At 43.8% G+C, this 12,455-nt stretch overlaps 1 protein-coding gene across 4 annotated transcripts in view; it reads right to left on the reverse strand.

Annotated features, from left to right (window-relative positions):
* The window catches only part of LOC109870683 (diacylglycerol kinase beta), a 158,717-nt gene that overhangs the window by 28,866 nt on the left and 117,396 nt on the right, over positions 1–12,455 (reverse strand). For 3 of the 4 annotated variants that reach the window (XM_031805527.1, XM_031805525.1, XM_031805526.1), the window contains 2 exons: positions 7,270–7,360; positions 4,034–4,235 (listed from right to left, as the gene is read on the reverse strand). In XM_031805527.1, coding sequence (XP_031661387.1) covers positions 4,034–4,235; positions 7,270–7,360 — 293 coding nt within the window. The remainder of the gene's footprint in view (positions 1–4,033; positions 4,236–7,269; positions 7,361–12,455) is intronic. The other variant, XR_004205613.1, reaches the window with a different exon arrangement.

Here is a 12,455-nt window from a genome sequence, read left to right on the forward strand (position 1 = left end):
GTGACATGGCTCTAGGACTGTTTAGCAAGTGATATGGCACTAAGACTGTTTAGTAAGTGATATGGCTCTAGGACTGTTTAGTAAGTGATATGGCTCTAGGACTGTTTAGTAAGTGATACTGCCCTATGACTGTTTAGTAAGTGATATGGCCCTAGGACTGTTTAGTAAGTGATATGGCACTAGGACTGTTTAGTAAGTGATATGGCACTAGGACTGTTTAGTAAGTGGTATGGCACTAGGACTGTTTAGTAAGTGATATGGCACTAGGACTGTTTATTAAGTGATATGGCACCAGGACTGTTTAGTAAGTGATATGGCTCTAGGACTGTTTAGTAAGTGATATGGCTCTAGGACTGTTTAGTAAGGATATGGCCCTAGGACTGTTTAGTAAGTGATATGGCTCTAGGACTGTTTAGTAAGTGATATGGCTCTAGGACTGTTTAGTAAGTGATATGGCTCTAGGACTGTTTAGTAAGTGATATGGCTCTAGGACTGTTTAGTAAGTGATATGGCTCTAGGACTGTTTAGTAAGTGATATGGCCCTAGGACTGTTTAGTAAGTGATATGGCACCAGGACTGATTAGTAAGTGATATGACACTAGGACTGTTTAGTAAGTGGTATGGCACTAGGACTGTTTAGTAAGTGATATGGCCCTAGGACTGTTTAGTAAGTGATATGGCTCTAGGACTGTTTAGCAAGTGATATGGCACTAGGACTGATTAGTAAGTGATATGGCCCTAGGACTGTTTAGTAAGTGATATGGCTCTAGGACTGTTTAGCAAGTGATATGGCACTAAGACTGTTTAGTAAGTGATATGGCTCTAGGACTGTTTAGTAAGTGATATGGCTCTAGGACTGTTTAGTAAGTGATATGGCCCTAGGACTGTTTAGTAAGTGATATGGCACTAGGACTGATTAGTAAGTGATATGGCCCTAGGACTGTTTAGTAAGTGATATGGCTCTAGGACTGTTTAGTAAGTGATATGGCTCTAGGACTGTTTAGTAAGTGATATGGCTCTAGGACTGTTTAGTAAGTGATATGGCCCTAGGACTGTTTAGTAAGTGATATGGCACTAGGACTGATTAGTAAGTGATATGGCCCTAGGACTGTTTAGTAAGTGATATGGCTCTAGGACTGTTTAGTAAGTGATATGGCACTAGGACTGTTTAGTAAGTGATATGGCACTAGGACTGTTTAGTAAGTGATATGGCACTAGTACTGTTTAGTAAGTGATATGGCTCTTGGACTGTTTAGTAAGTGATATGGCACTAGGACTGTTTAGTAAGTGATATGGCTCTAGGACTGTTTAGTAAGTGATATGGCACTAGGACTGTTTAGTAAGTGATATGGCACTAGGACTGTTTAGTAAGTGGTATGGCACTAGGACTGTTTAGTAAGTGATATGGCCCTAGGACTGTTTAGTAAGTGATATGGCCCTAGGACTGTTTAGTAAGTGATATGGCTCTAGGACTGTTTAGTAAGTGATATGGCCCTAGGACTGTTTAGTAAGTGATATGGCACTAGGACTGTTTAGTAAGTGATATGGCCCTAGGACTGTTTAGTAAGTGATATGGCACTAGGACTGTTTAGTAAGTGATATGGCCCTAGGACTGTTTAGTAAGTGATATGGCTCTAGGACTGTTTAGTAAGTGATATGGCCCTAGGATTGTTTAGTAAGTGATATGGCACTAGGACTGTTCAGTATGTGATATGGCCCTAGGACTGTTTAGTAAGTGATATGGCACTAGGACTGTTTAGTAAGTGATATGGCACTAGGACTGTTTAGTAAGTGATATGGCACTAGGACTGTTTAGTAAGTGATATGGCACTAGGACTGTTTAGTAAGTGATATGGCACTAGGACTGTTTAGTAAGTGATATGGCCCTAGGACTGTTTAGTAAGTGATATGGCTCTAGGACTGTTTAGTAAGTGATATGGCACTAGGACTGTTTAGTAAGTGATATGGCACTAGGACTGTTTAGTAGGTGATATGGCCCCAGGGCTGTTTAGTAAGTGAAATGGCACTAGGGCTGTTTAGTAAGTGATATGGCACTAGGACTGTTTAGTAAGTGATATGGCTCTAGGACTGTTTAGTAAGTGATATGGCTCTAGGACTGTTTAGTAAGTGATATGGCTCTAGGACTGTTTAGTAAGTGATATGGCTCTAGGACTGTTTAGTAAGTGATATGGCCCTAGGATTGTTTAGTAAGTGATATGGCACTAGGACTGTTCAGTATGTGATATGGCCCTAGGACTGTTTAGTAAGTGATATGGCACTAGGACTGTTTAGTAAGTGATATGGCACTAGGACTGTTTAGTAAGTGATATGGCACTAGGACTGTTTAGTAAGTGATATGGCACTAGGACTGTTTAGTAAGTGATATGGCCCTAGGACTGTTTAGTAAGTGATATGGCTCTAGGACTGTTTAGTAAGTGATATGGCACTAGGACTGTTTAGTAAGTGATATGGCACTAGGACTGTTTAGTAGGTGATATGGCCCTAGGGCTGTTTAGTAAGTGAAATGGCACTAGGGCTGTTTAGTAAGTGATATGGCACTAGGACTGTTTAGTAAGTGATATGGCTCTAGGACTGTTTAGTAAGTGATATGGCTCTAGGACTGTTTAGTAAGTGATATGGCTCTAGGACTGTTTAGTAAGTGATATAGCACTAGGACTGTTTAGTAAGTGATATGGCCCTAGGACTGTTTAGTAAGTGATATGGCACTAGGACTGTTTAGTAAGTGATATGGCCCTAGGACTGTTTAGTAAGTGATATGGCCCTAGGATTGTTTAGTAAGTGATATGGCACTAGGACTGTTCAGTATGTGATATGGCCCTAGGACTGTTTAGTAAGTGATATGGCACTAGGACTGTTTAGTAAGTGATATGGCACTAGGACTGTTTAGTAAGTGATATGGCACTAGGACTGTTTAGTAAGTGATATGGCACTAGGACTGTTTAGTAAGTGATATGGCACTAGGACTGTTCAGTAAGTGATATGGCCCTAGGACTGTTTAGTAAGTGATATGGCTCTAGGACTGTTTAGTAAGTGATATGGCACTAGGACTGTTTAGTAAGTGATATGGCACTAGGACTGTTTAGTAGGTGATATGGCCCTAGGGCTGTTTAGTAAGTGAAATGGCACTAGGGCTGTTTAGTAAGTGATATGGCACTAGGACTGTTTAGTAAGTGATATGGCTCTAGGACTGTTTAGTAAGTGATATGGCTCTAGGACTGTTTAGTAAGTGATATGGCTCTAGGACTGTTTAGTAAGTGATATAGCACTAGGACTGTTTAGTAAGTGATATAGCACTAGGACTGTTTAGTAAGTGATATGGCACTAGGACTGTTCAGTAAGTGATATAGCACTAGGACTGTTTAGTAAGTGATATGGCACTAGGACTGTTTAGTAAGTGATATGGCACTAGGACTGTTCAGTAAGTGATATGGCTCTAGGGCTGTTTAGTAAGTGATATGGCACTAGGACTGTTTAGTAAGTGATATGGCACTAGGACTGTTTAGTAAGTCTCTCACAGCCAAGCTTCAACAGAAAATGTAGGCTAACTTGTTCCATATGACAAGTCTGGGCTAGGGAGCAGAGGGAAGGGAACACAAGACTTCCTTAAGTGTGCAAATGACATAGTGTTTGGCATAGAACACAGGAACTTACTCTGTATGGTCAAGAAATGGCAGACCAATCAGACACAATGGATCCTTTGACACCCATAGAAAAACATTACACCAAATCCTAATGTCTGAAATCAGGGATGGAAATAATTATTCAAGTTATATAGTGGTGACATATTGGCGAGGCCAGAACGGGTCCCACTTCACACCTTAGGGCTTTCCCACTACTGAGCCAAACCAATCCAAGCGGAGCCAAACCAAGCTGTACTGAACTGGCCTGGTTACGCATCCACCATAGTTAATGGAACTGTGTTGAAGAGGATAATGTTAAAAGTTCACAATACTGTGAAGAGGGTACATCATACTGGTGTTGTGTGTGTGTGGGTGTGCGGGGGGGGACTCACCCTGAACACAGAACTTGAGCTCCTTTATATCGATGATGGTACTGGTGGGCATCCTATCCGGAACCTTCCTGCTCATGCGGTTGTAGTTCCGCCTTTTCTTGGTCTCTCCCCACAGGTTGGAGCCGCCGTGCATGCTGGGTATGTTGAGGACGGCGATGCCTTCCAATGACGTGCTGCTGAGGTCCAGGATGATACCGTCACACTTGGGGGACGGAGAGACAGAGATAAAGAGAGAGGTAGAGAACGAGAGGTAGAAAGAGAGAGGGGGATAGAGAGAGAGAGAGAGTAGAGAGAGAGAGACTACGTACGAAGACTTGAGACAATGGCTGAGACAGAACTGAGACAGAGAACTGAGACAGAGAACTGAGACAGAGAACTGGGACAGAGAACTGGGACAGAGAACTGAGACAGAACTGAGAAAGAGAACTCTATGGCTGAAGTATCTTCAAGGAGGCTTCACAGCGCTGGTCCTTTTGATCATTAGAGTGTCACAAGGGCTCCTCTTCAAAAGGTACTCAGTGATCATTGTCTATTTTGCACTTACTTACAAGGAAAAAAAACTCTAAAGATTACGACCTTGTGTTTTCATTTAACCTATGCTATTTTAAATGTATTTGTCTGTATTTAACCTTTATTTAACTAGGCAAGTCAGTTAAGAACAAATTATTATTTACAATGACGGCCTACCAAAAGGCAAAAGGCCTCCTGTGGGGACGGGGGCCTGGGATAAATAAAGAATACAAATAAATACTATATAAATATAGGACAAAACACACACCACAACAAGAGAGACAACCCAACACTACATAAAGAGAGACCTAAGACAACAACATAGCAAGGAAGCAACACATGACAACACAGCATGATAGCAACACAACATGGTAGCAGCACAAATCATGGTCCAAACATTATTGGGCTCAGACAACAGACATCTAATGATGGTGTCTTATGCCAGTATGTTGTATGTGAACCACATACACTGACTATACCAAACATTAGGAACACCTTCCTCAAGCCTCATTTCGCCGGGGCATGGAAAGCGTTCCACAGGGATTCTGGCCCTGTTCACTCCAATGCTTCCCACAGTTGTGTCAAGTTGGCCAAATGTTCTTTGGATGGTGGACCATTCTTGATACACACTGGAAACTGTTGAGCATGACACAAACTGGTCCGCCTGGCACCTACTACCATACCCCGTTCAACGGCACTTACATATATTGTCTTGCCCATTCACCCTCTGAATGGCATATATACACAATTCATGTCTCAATTGTCTCATGGCTTAAAAATCCTTCTCTATCCTGTCTCCTCCCCTTCATCTACACAGATTGAAGTGGATTTAACAAGTGACATCAATAAGGGATCATGGCTTTCACCTGGATTCACCTGGTCAAGTCTGTGTTGAGGAAAGAGCAGGTGTTCTTAATGTTTTGTACTCTCAGTGTATAATGCTATCTGATACAGCCTGAAAAGAGCATTGCAAGAATATGGAAAAACTGCTTATAACTGTGTCCATTTGGGGATATTATTGGGAGAGGCACCCGTAGACATTACAGTAGCATTGAATAATATTTACAGTAGCATTGAATAATATTTACAGTAGCATCAAAGTACATGTTTTCATCAATATATTACATAATGTTGCCTTGAGTGTGGAGAAATTCACAGGAAAATATGTTCTCATGTCCCAGCTAGTGATTAACTACAAAATATAAGTATTTTGTACCATCAAGTGGATGTTTTTTTGTCTCAGTTTAGATTTTGCACTAAAATAACTTACTTTAACACTTTCGGTCCATGTGTGCACTTTTCCATATGTTTAAATAAAGTCCTAATTCGACAAATGTGTTCAAATAAGCCACATAGAAACAGAAAAAGAAAACTTCACAAAATGTGAAGCGACCACCTCGTTGAAAGCAAATGATGTTGGAATGTACCACATCATGTACAGCCTTCTGGTGCTGTCAGAGCGAAGACATATTTATGACATCAGAGGTTTTAGTGCCCACACACACACACCTTTCTCTCTCTGTCTGGAAGTTTACTCTGTGGAGCTTTTAATAGCCCAGTTTAATTACATCTTGCAGGGCGATATAACTTTAGAGGTGGATCCTGTTACGCCACATTTCATCACCCATCACTCTGCCCTCTGCTCCAAGGCAAAACACCGGAGATTTGACTGCTCGGCACACCGTGTGTGTGTGTGTGTGTGTGTGTGTGTGTGTGTGTGTGTGTGTGTGTGTGTGTGTGTGTGTGTGTTAAACACTGAGAATAACATGTGTGGGGACTTGAAGTAACACCTTGCTAAGCTTTTCCAAAAACCTGACGACTACTAGCCAGCCAAGGGAGCTGCCGGGTAATGTGAGGTTTGCAGTTTGGTTTAATAGTAATGATTAAAAACATTATCGCGTTAATCCCAGGCTAGGTTAATAGACTAGGTTAATTTGTGTCTGTGAATCACTTTCGAAGGTCTGAAAAATGTGACATAATGCTGTATATTACCCAGACTATGGAGGTGTCCCAAATGCACTCGGTTTCCTATATAGTGCATTACTTCCCATAGGGCTCTCGTCAAAAGCAGTGCACTATGTAGAGAATATGGTGCATTTTACACACACATTATCACTGCTACTTTATATCAAACACTGATTAAATTGGTGTGTTTGTCTATTCCTGTTGTGTGTGTGTGTATATGTGTGTGTGTGTGTGTGTGTATGTGTGTGTGTGTGTGTGTGTATGTGTGTGTGTGTGTGCATGCGACGTGTCCTCTCTCAGCAGTACAGAGACAGTTACCTGACATGCTGGCTTGATGAAGCATTCGCTGAGAGATAAGAATAGCTAGCTGCCCCGTGGGAGTTAAATACTTTGGTTTAATATCTTTGATGTCTTTCAAGAGATTTTTTAAAAGTTTGCAAGTAAAAGCCTGTCAAATAATTCTGCAACAGCGATGAACTGATTAAACTTTCTCATCTCAAGTTTCATGTCTATAAGACACGTTGATACAAAATGGGAATCATGAGATGTTGGTGTGTCAAATCATCTCCAGCCAATGTTTTAAATACCTTTTGATGGGGATAGAGAGAGAGAGAGAGAGGAGAGATGACATTTTGGGTTTGTCAAATAATCTTAAAATTAATAAACTATCTGTAAGTCCCTTTGGATAAGAGTGTCTGCTAAATGACTCAAATGTCAAATGTAAATGTAATCTCCAGCCGAAGAGTATAGCGTTGACTCACCTCGACTTCGATACACTCATTGAGTTTCTTGCACGTGGCAGAGATGGTCTCAGTGGTGCCAAACTCAAAGTACCACAACTTGTTCTTCATTCTGTAAACCAAACAGGAAGGAGCAGGAAGATGAGGAGAGAAAGTGTCACCAGGGGTCCTCCTGCAGTGGAGGACCCCTGGTGAGGTGGAGGTGGAATGTATTTCTATTATTCAGTGATGGCAGGATCTGTCAAGCCTATGGCACGTGGGATGTGAAATGTAGGCACATATTGTAGTTGTCCTAGACTCTATGAGTCATACCTGGTGGGAAATTGAAAACAACAACTTTTGACAGGTATCTGTCACATTAGCCTAGTGGTGGCAGGTAGTCTAGTGGTGGCAGGTAGCCTAGTGGTGGCAGGTAGTCTAGTGGTGGCAGGTAGCCTAGTGGTGGCAGGTAGTCTAGTGGTGGCAGGTAGCCTAGTGGTGGCAGGTAGCCTAGTGGTGGCAGGTAGCCTAGTGGTGGCAGGTAGCCTCGTGGTGGTAGGTAGCCTAGTGGTGGCAGGTAGCCTAGTGGTGGTAGGTAGCCTAGTGGTGGTAGGTAGCCTAGTGGTGGCAGGTAGCCTAGTGGTGGCAGGTAGCCTAGTGGTGGCAGGTAGTCTAGTGGTGGCAGGTAGCCTAGTGGTGGCAGGTAGCCTAGTGGTGGCAGGTAGCCTAGTGGTGGCAGGTAGCCTCGTGGTGGCAGGTAGCCTAGTGGTGGCAGGTAGCATCGTGGTGGCAGGTAGCCTCGTGGTGGCAGGTAGTCTAGTGGTGGCAGGTAGCCTAGTGGTGGCAGGTAGCCTAGTGGTGGCAGGTAGCCTAATGGTGGCAGGTAGCCTAGTGGTGGCAGGTAGCCTAGTGGTGGCAGGTAGCCTAGTGGTGGTAGGTAGCCTAGTGGTGGCAGGTAGCCTAGTGGTGGCAGGTAGCATCGTGGTGGCAGGTAGCCTCGTGGTGGCAGGTAGTCTAGTGGTGGCAGGTAGTCTAGTAGTGGCAGGTAGTCTAGTGGTGGCAGGTAGCCTAGTGGTGGCAGGTAGCCTAGTGGTGGCAGCTAGCCTAGTGGTGGCAGGTAGCCTAGTGGTGGCAGGTAGCCTAGTGGTGGCAGCTAGCCTAGTGGTGGCAGGTAGCCTAGTGGTGGCAGGTAGCCTAGTGGTGGCAGGTAGCTTAGTGGTGGCAGGTAGTCTAGTAGTGGCAGGTAGTCTAGTGGTGGCAGGTAGCCTAGTGGTGGCAGGTAGCCTAGTGGTGGCAGGTAGCCTAGTGGTGGAAGGTAGTCTAGTCGTGGCAGGTAGCCTAGTGGTGGCAGGTAGCCTAGTGGTTAGAGTGTTGGACTAATAACTGGAAGCTTACAAGATCAAATCCCTGAGCTGACAAGTTAAAAATCTATTGTTCTGACCCCGAACTAGGCACTGTTCCTAGCCTGTCATTGAAAACAAGAATTTGTTCTTAACTGACTTGCCTGGTAAAATAAAAATCAACGAAGTGCTGCTAACCCAGCCCAAAGCCTAAACTCAACTAGGGGACAGTATTTCATTTTCAGAGCAATGAAGCACAAAGGACAACAACATGCCCAGTCACTTTAGTGCTGCTTTGACATTGCGACAATAAACACATTTTCGCTTCAGTACCCCTATGCCAAGGCTGGCATGACAACAATGACTTTGGGTGTGGAACAGCACCCGAGGCTACCATAAGATCATGTTTAATGTTTTCCCCCCTGATTCAAAAACATGCCAACAACCTTGAGCCTAACAAAGTTGAAGTTCATGTTCAGTTCTGCCCTGGAGTTTGGTTTGTCAGAGGTGAACTGCTTGGCATTTTTAAAACGTACATGTATCACTTTTTCTGTGATTTACACTAGTAACAAAGACACATACAAAGGGGATATGCACATCCCAAACACACTAACCTTCAGAACAACCTGTTCTGGGCAAAACAAACTGTAGCTAAGGAAATAAAAGGCCTGCCCGCAGTCCAAGGCTTCTCTACAGTGATGTATTTCTGCCCGCAGTCCAATGCTTCTCTACAGTGATGTATTTCTGCCCACAGTCCAATGCTTCTCTACAGTGATGTATTTCTGCCCGCAGTCCAAGGCTTCTCTACAGTGATGTATTTCTGCCCACAGTCCAATGCTTCTCTACAGTGATGTATTTCTGCACACAGTCCAATGCTTCTCTACAGTGATGTATTTCTGCCCACAGTCCAATGCTTCTCTACAGTGATGTATTTCTGCACACAGTCCAAGGCTTCTCTACAGTGATGTATTTCTGCCCACAGTCCAAGGCTTCTCTACAGTGATGTATTTCTGCCCACAGTCCAATGCTTCTCTACAGTGATGTATTTCTGCCCGCAGTCCAATGCTTCTCTACAGTGATGTATTTCTGCCCACAGTACAATGCTTCTCTACAGTGATGTATTTCTGCCCACAGTCCAATGCTTCTCTACAGTGATGTATTTCTGCCCACAGTACAATGCTTCTCTACAGTGATGTATTTCTGCACACAGTCCAATGCTTCTCTACAGTGATGTATTTCTGCACACAGTCCAATGCTTCTCTACAGTGATGTATTTCTGCACACAGTCCAATGCTTCTCTCCAGTGATGTATTTCTGCACACAGTCCAATGCTTCTCTCCAGTGATGTATTTCTGCACACAGTCCAATGCTTCTCTACAGTGATGTATTTCTGCACACAGTCCAATGCTTCTCTACAGTGATGTATTTCTGCCCACAGTACAATGCTTCTCTACAGTGATGTATTTCTACCCACAGTACAATGCTTCTCTACAGTGATGTATTTCTGCCCACAGTCCAATGCTTCTCTACAGTGAGGTATTTCTGCCCACAGTCCAATGCTTCTCTCCAGTGATGTATTTCTGCCCACAGTCCAATGCTTCTCTCCAGTGATGTATTTCTGCCCACAGTCCAATGCTTCTCTACAGTGATGTATTTCTGCCCACAGTCCAATGCTTCTCTACAGTGATGTATTTCTGCCCACAGTCCAATGCTTCTCTCCAGTGATGTATTTCTGCACACAGTCCAATGCTTCTCTCCAGTGATGTATTTCTGCCCACAGTACAATGCTTCTCTCCAGTGATGTATTTCTGCCCACAGTCCAATGCTTCTCTACAGTGATGTATTTCTGCCCACAGTCCAATGCTTCTCTCCAGTGATGTATTTCTGCCCACAGTCCAATGCTTCTCTACAGTGATGTATTTCTGCCCACAGTCCAATGCTTCTCTCCAGTGATGTATTTCTGCACACAGTCCAATGCTTCTCTACAGTGATGTATTTCTGCCCACAGTCCAATGCTTATCTACAGTGATGTATTTCTGCACACAGTCCAATGCTTCTCTACAGTGATGTATTTCTGCCCACAGTCCAATGCTTCTCTACAGTGATGTATTTCTGCCCACAGTCCAATGCTTCTCTACAGTGATGTATTTCTGCACACAGTCCAATGCTTCTCTCCAGTGTTTTATTTCTGCACACAACAAAGATACATGTAGAAGAAGACAAAGGACCCAGGCTCCTGGCTGTCAACACAGCCTGGGTTCAATAGAGAGAGAGAGAGTTAAACTAAACATTATGGAAATGAACTGAACTGCAATTACATTGAACTAGATTTAATCATTGTTATTTCCTCCACTCTCTGATCAGTTTACAATATCCTTGTCCCCAGGGGAAAGAACTGCCTATCTAAGTGGGTCTGTATTGCAAAGACTTGGGACATACTGTCTTACTTAGCCCTGCTCTTCAATCTTTTCAACCTCCCCAGTCCTGGTGAAAGAGTGATGGTCCAGAGAAAGCTCAGTGAGACAGACAGAGGGCAGAGTGTCTGCGGGTTTTCGCTCCTTCCTTGTACTTCATTGATGAATTAAGGTCACTGATTAGTAAGGAACTCCCCACAGCTGGTTGTCTAGGGCTCAATTGAAAGGAAAAAACGAAATCCTGCAGAAACTAGGCCCTCCATGGAATGAGTTGGACACCCTGCCCTAGTGTGAGTGTGTGCGCGAGACAGACAGACAGTGTCTTGATACTGATCAGCCAGACAGCCAGACAGACAGACAGAGTATTGATACTGATCAGCCAGACAGCCAGACAGACAGACAGAGTATTGATACTGATCAGCCAGACATCCAGCAAGCCAGCCAGACAGACAGACAGACAGACAGTGTCTTGATACTGATCAGCCAGCCAGCCAGCCAGACAGACAGACAGACAGACAGACAGACAGTGTCTTGATACTGATCAGCCAGCCAGACAGACAGCCAGACAGCCAGACAGACAGACAGACAGACAGACAGACAGACAGACAGACAGACAGACAGACAGACAGACAGACAGACAGACAGACAGACAGACAGACAGACAGACAGACAGACAGACAGACAGACAGACAGACAGACAGACAGACAGACAGACAGACAGACAGACAGACAGACAGACAGACAGACAGACAGACAGACAGACAGTGTCTTGATACTGATCAGCCAGACAGACAAGTCTGTAAATCTCAGACTGACAGAATCAGCCTTCAACCATTAACTGCATGGTCTTACACGATATGTGCACCTCTTCCTGTACAAGCCCAGGCCAATGAAAGATCACCGCTCCTCTGGAAACGTGTTCTACTCACCAACGACAGTAAAAGACACAATTCTCTCACAGGTCAGTCTGGTCAAAACAAACAGTAATTTGTGTGTCCTTCTATGCTGCTGGTGGCTAACCAAAAACCCTGTCTGTTTTACAGTGTGTTTCAGAAGCATGGGGTTGCCTTGCTAATGCTGACAACATGGTTATTGGCAAAACAAGCTCTGTTGCCATGTGGGCATAGCAACCCTTCATGTAAGGCAGGAGCAGAGCAGGGCTCTCTAGACAGAAGACATCTATGGATACACATATTTCAGTAGAATAGGAATAAAGAAACAAACAATACGATGTGTCAATATTTTAAGTGAGAGATCTGCTAGGTACTTTCAGTAGGCCTATATATCCCACCAGTCGTTAACTGTAAATATCATTTATTTGAGTTGATACCTGTGCACTGTCCCTGGCTGCCCTATAATACTCCACTGTTACTTTAAGACCTTGTTCAGTGTTCAGTCTTCCTCACACTCACCTCACTGTTCACTAGAAACCTTTTCTCTGTCAAATTAAAGGATTATGAGCATATTTAAGAAC

Source organism: Oncorhynchus kisutch, linkage group LG26, assembly GCF_002021735.2.
Source record: "Oncorhynchus kisutch isolate 150728-3 linkage group LG26, Okis_V2, whole genome shotgun sequence".
NCBI lineage: Eukaryota > Metazoa > Chordata > Actinopteri > Salmoniformes > Salmonidae > Oncorhynchus > Oncorhynchus kisutch.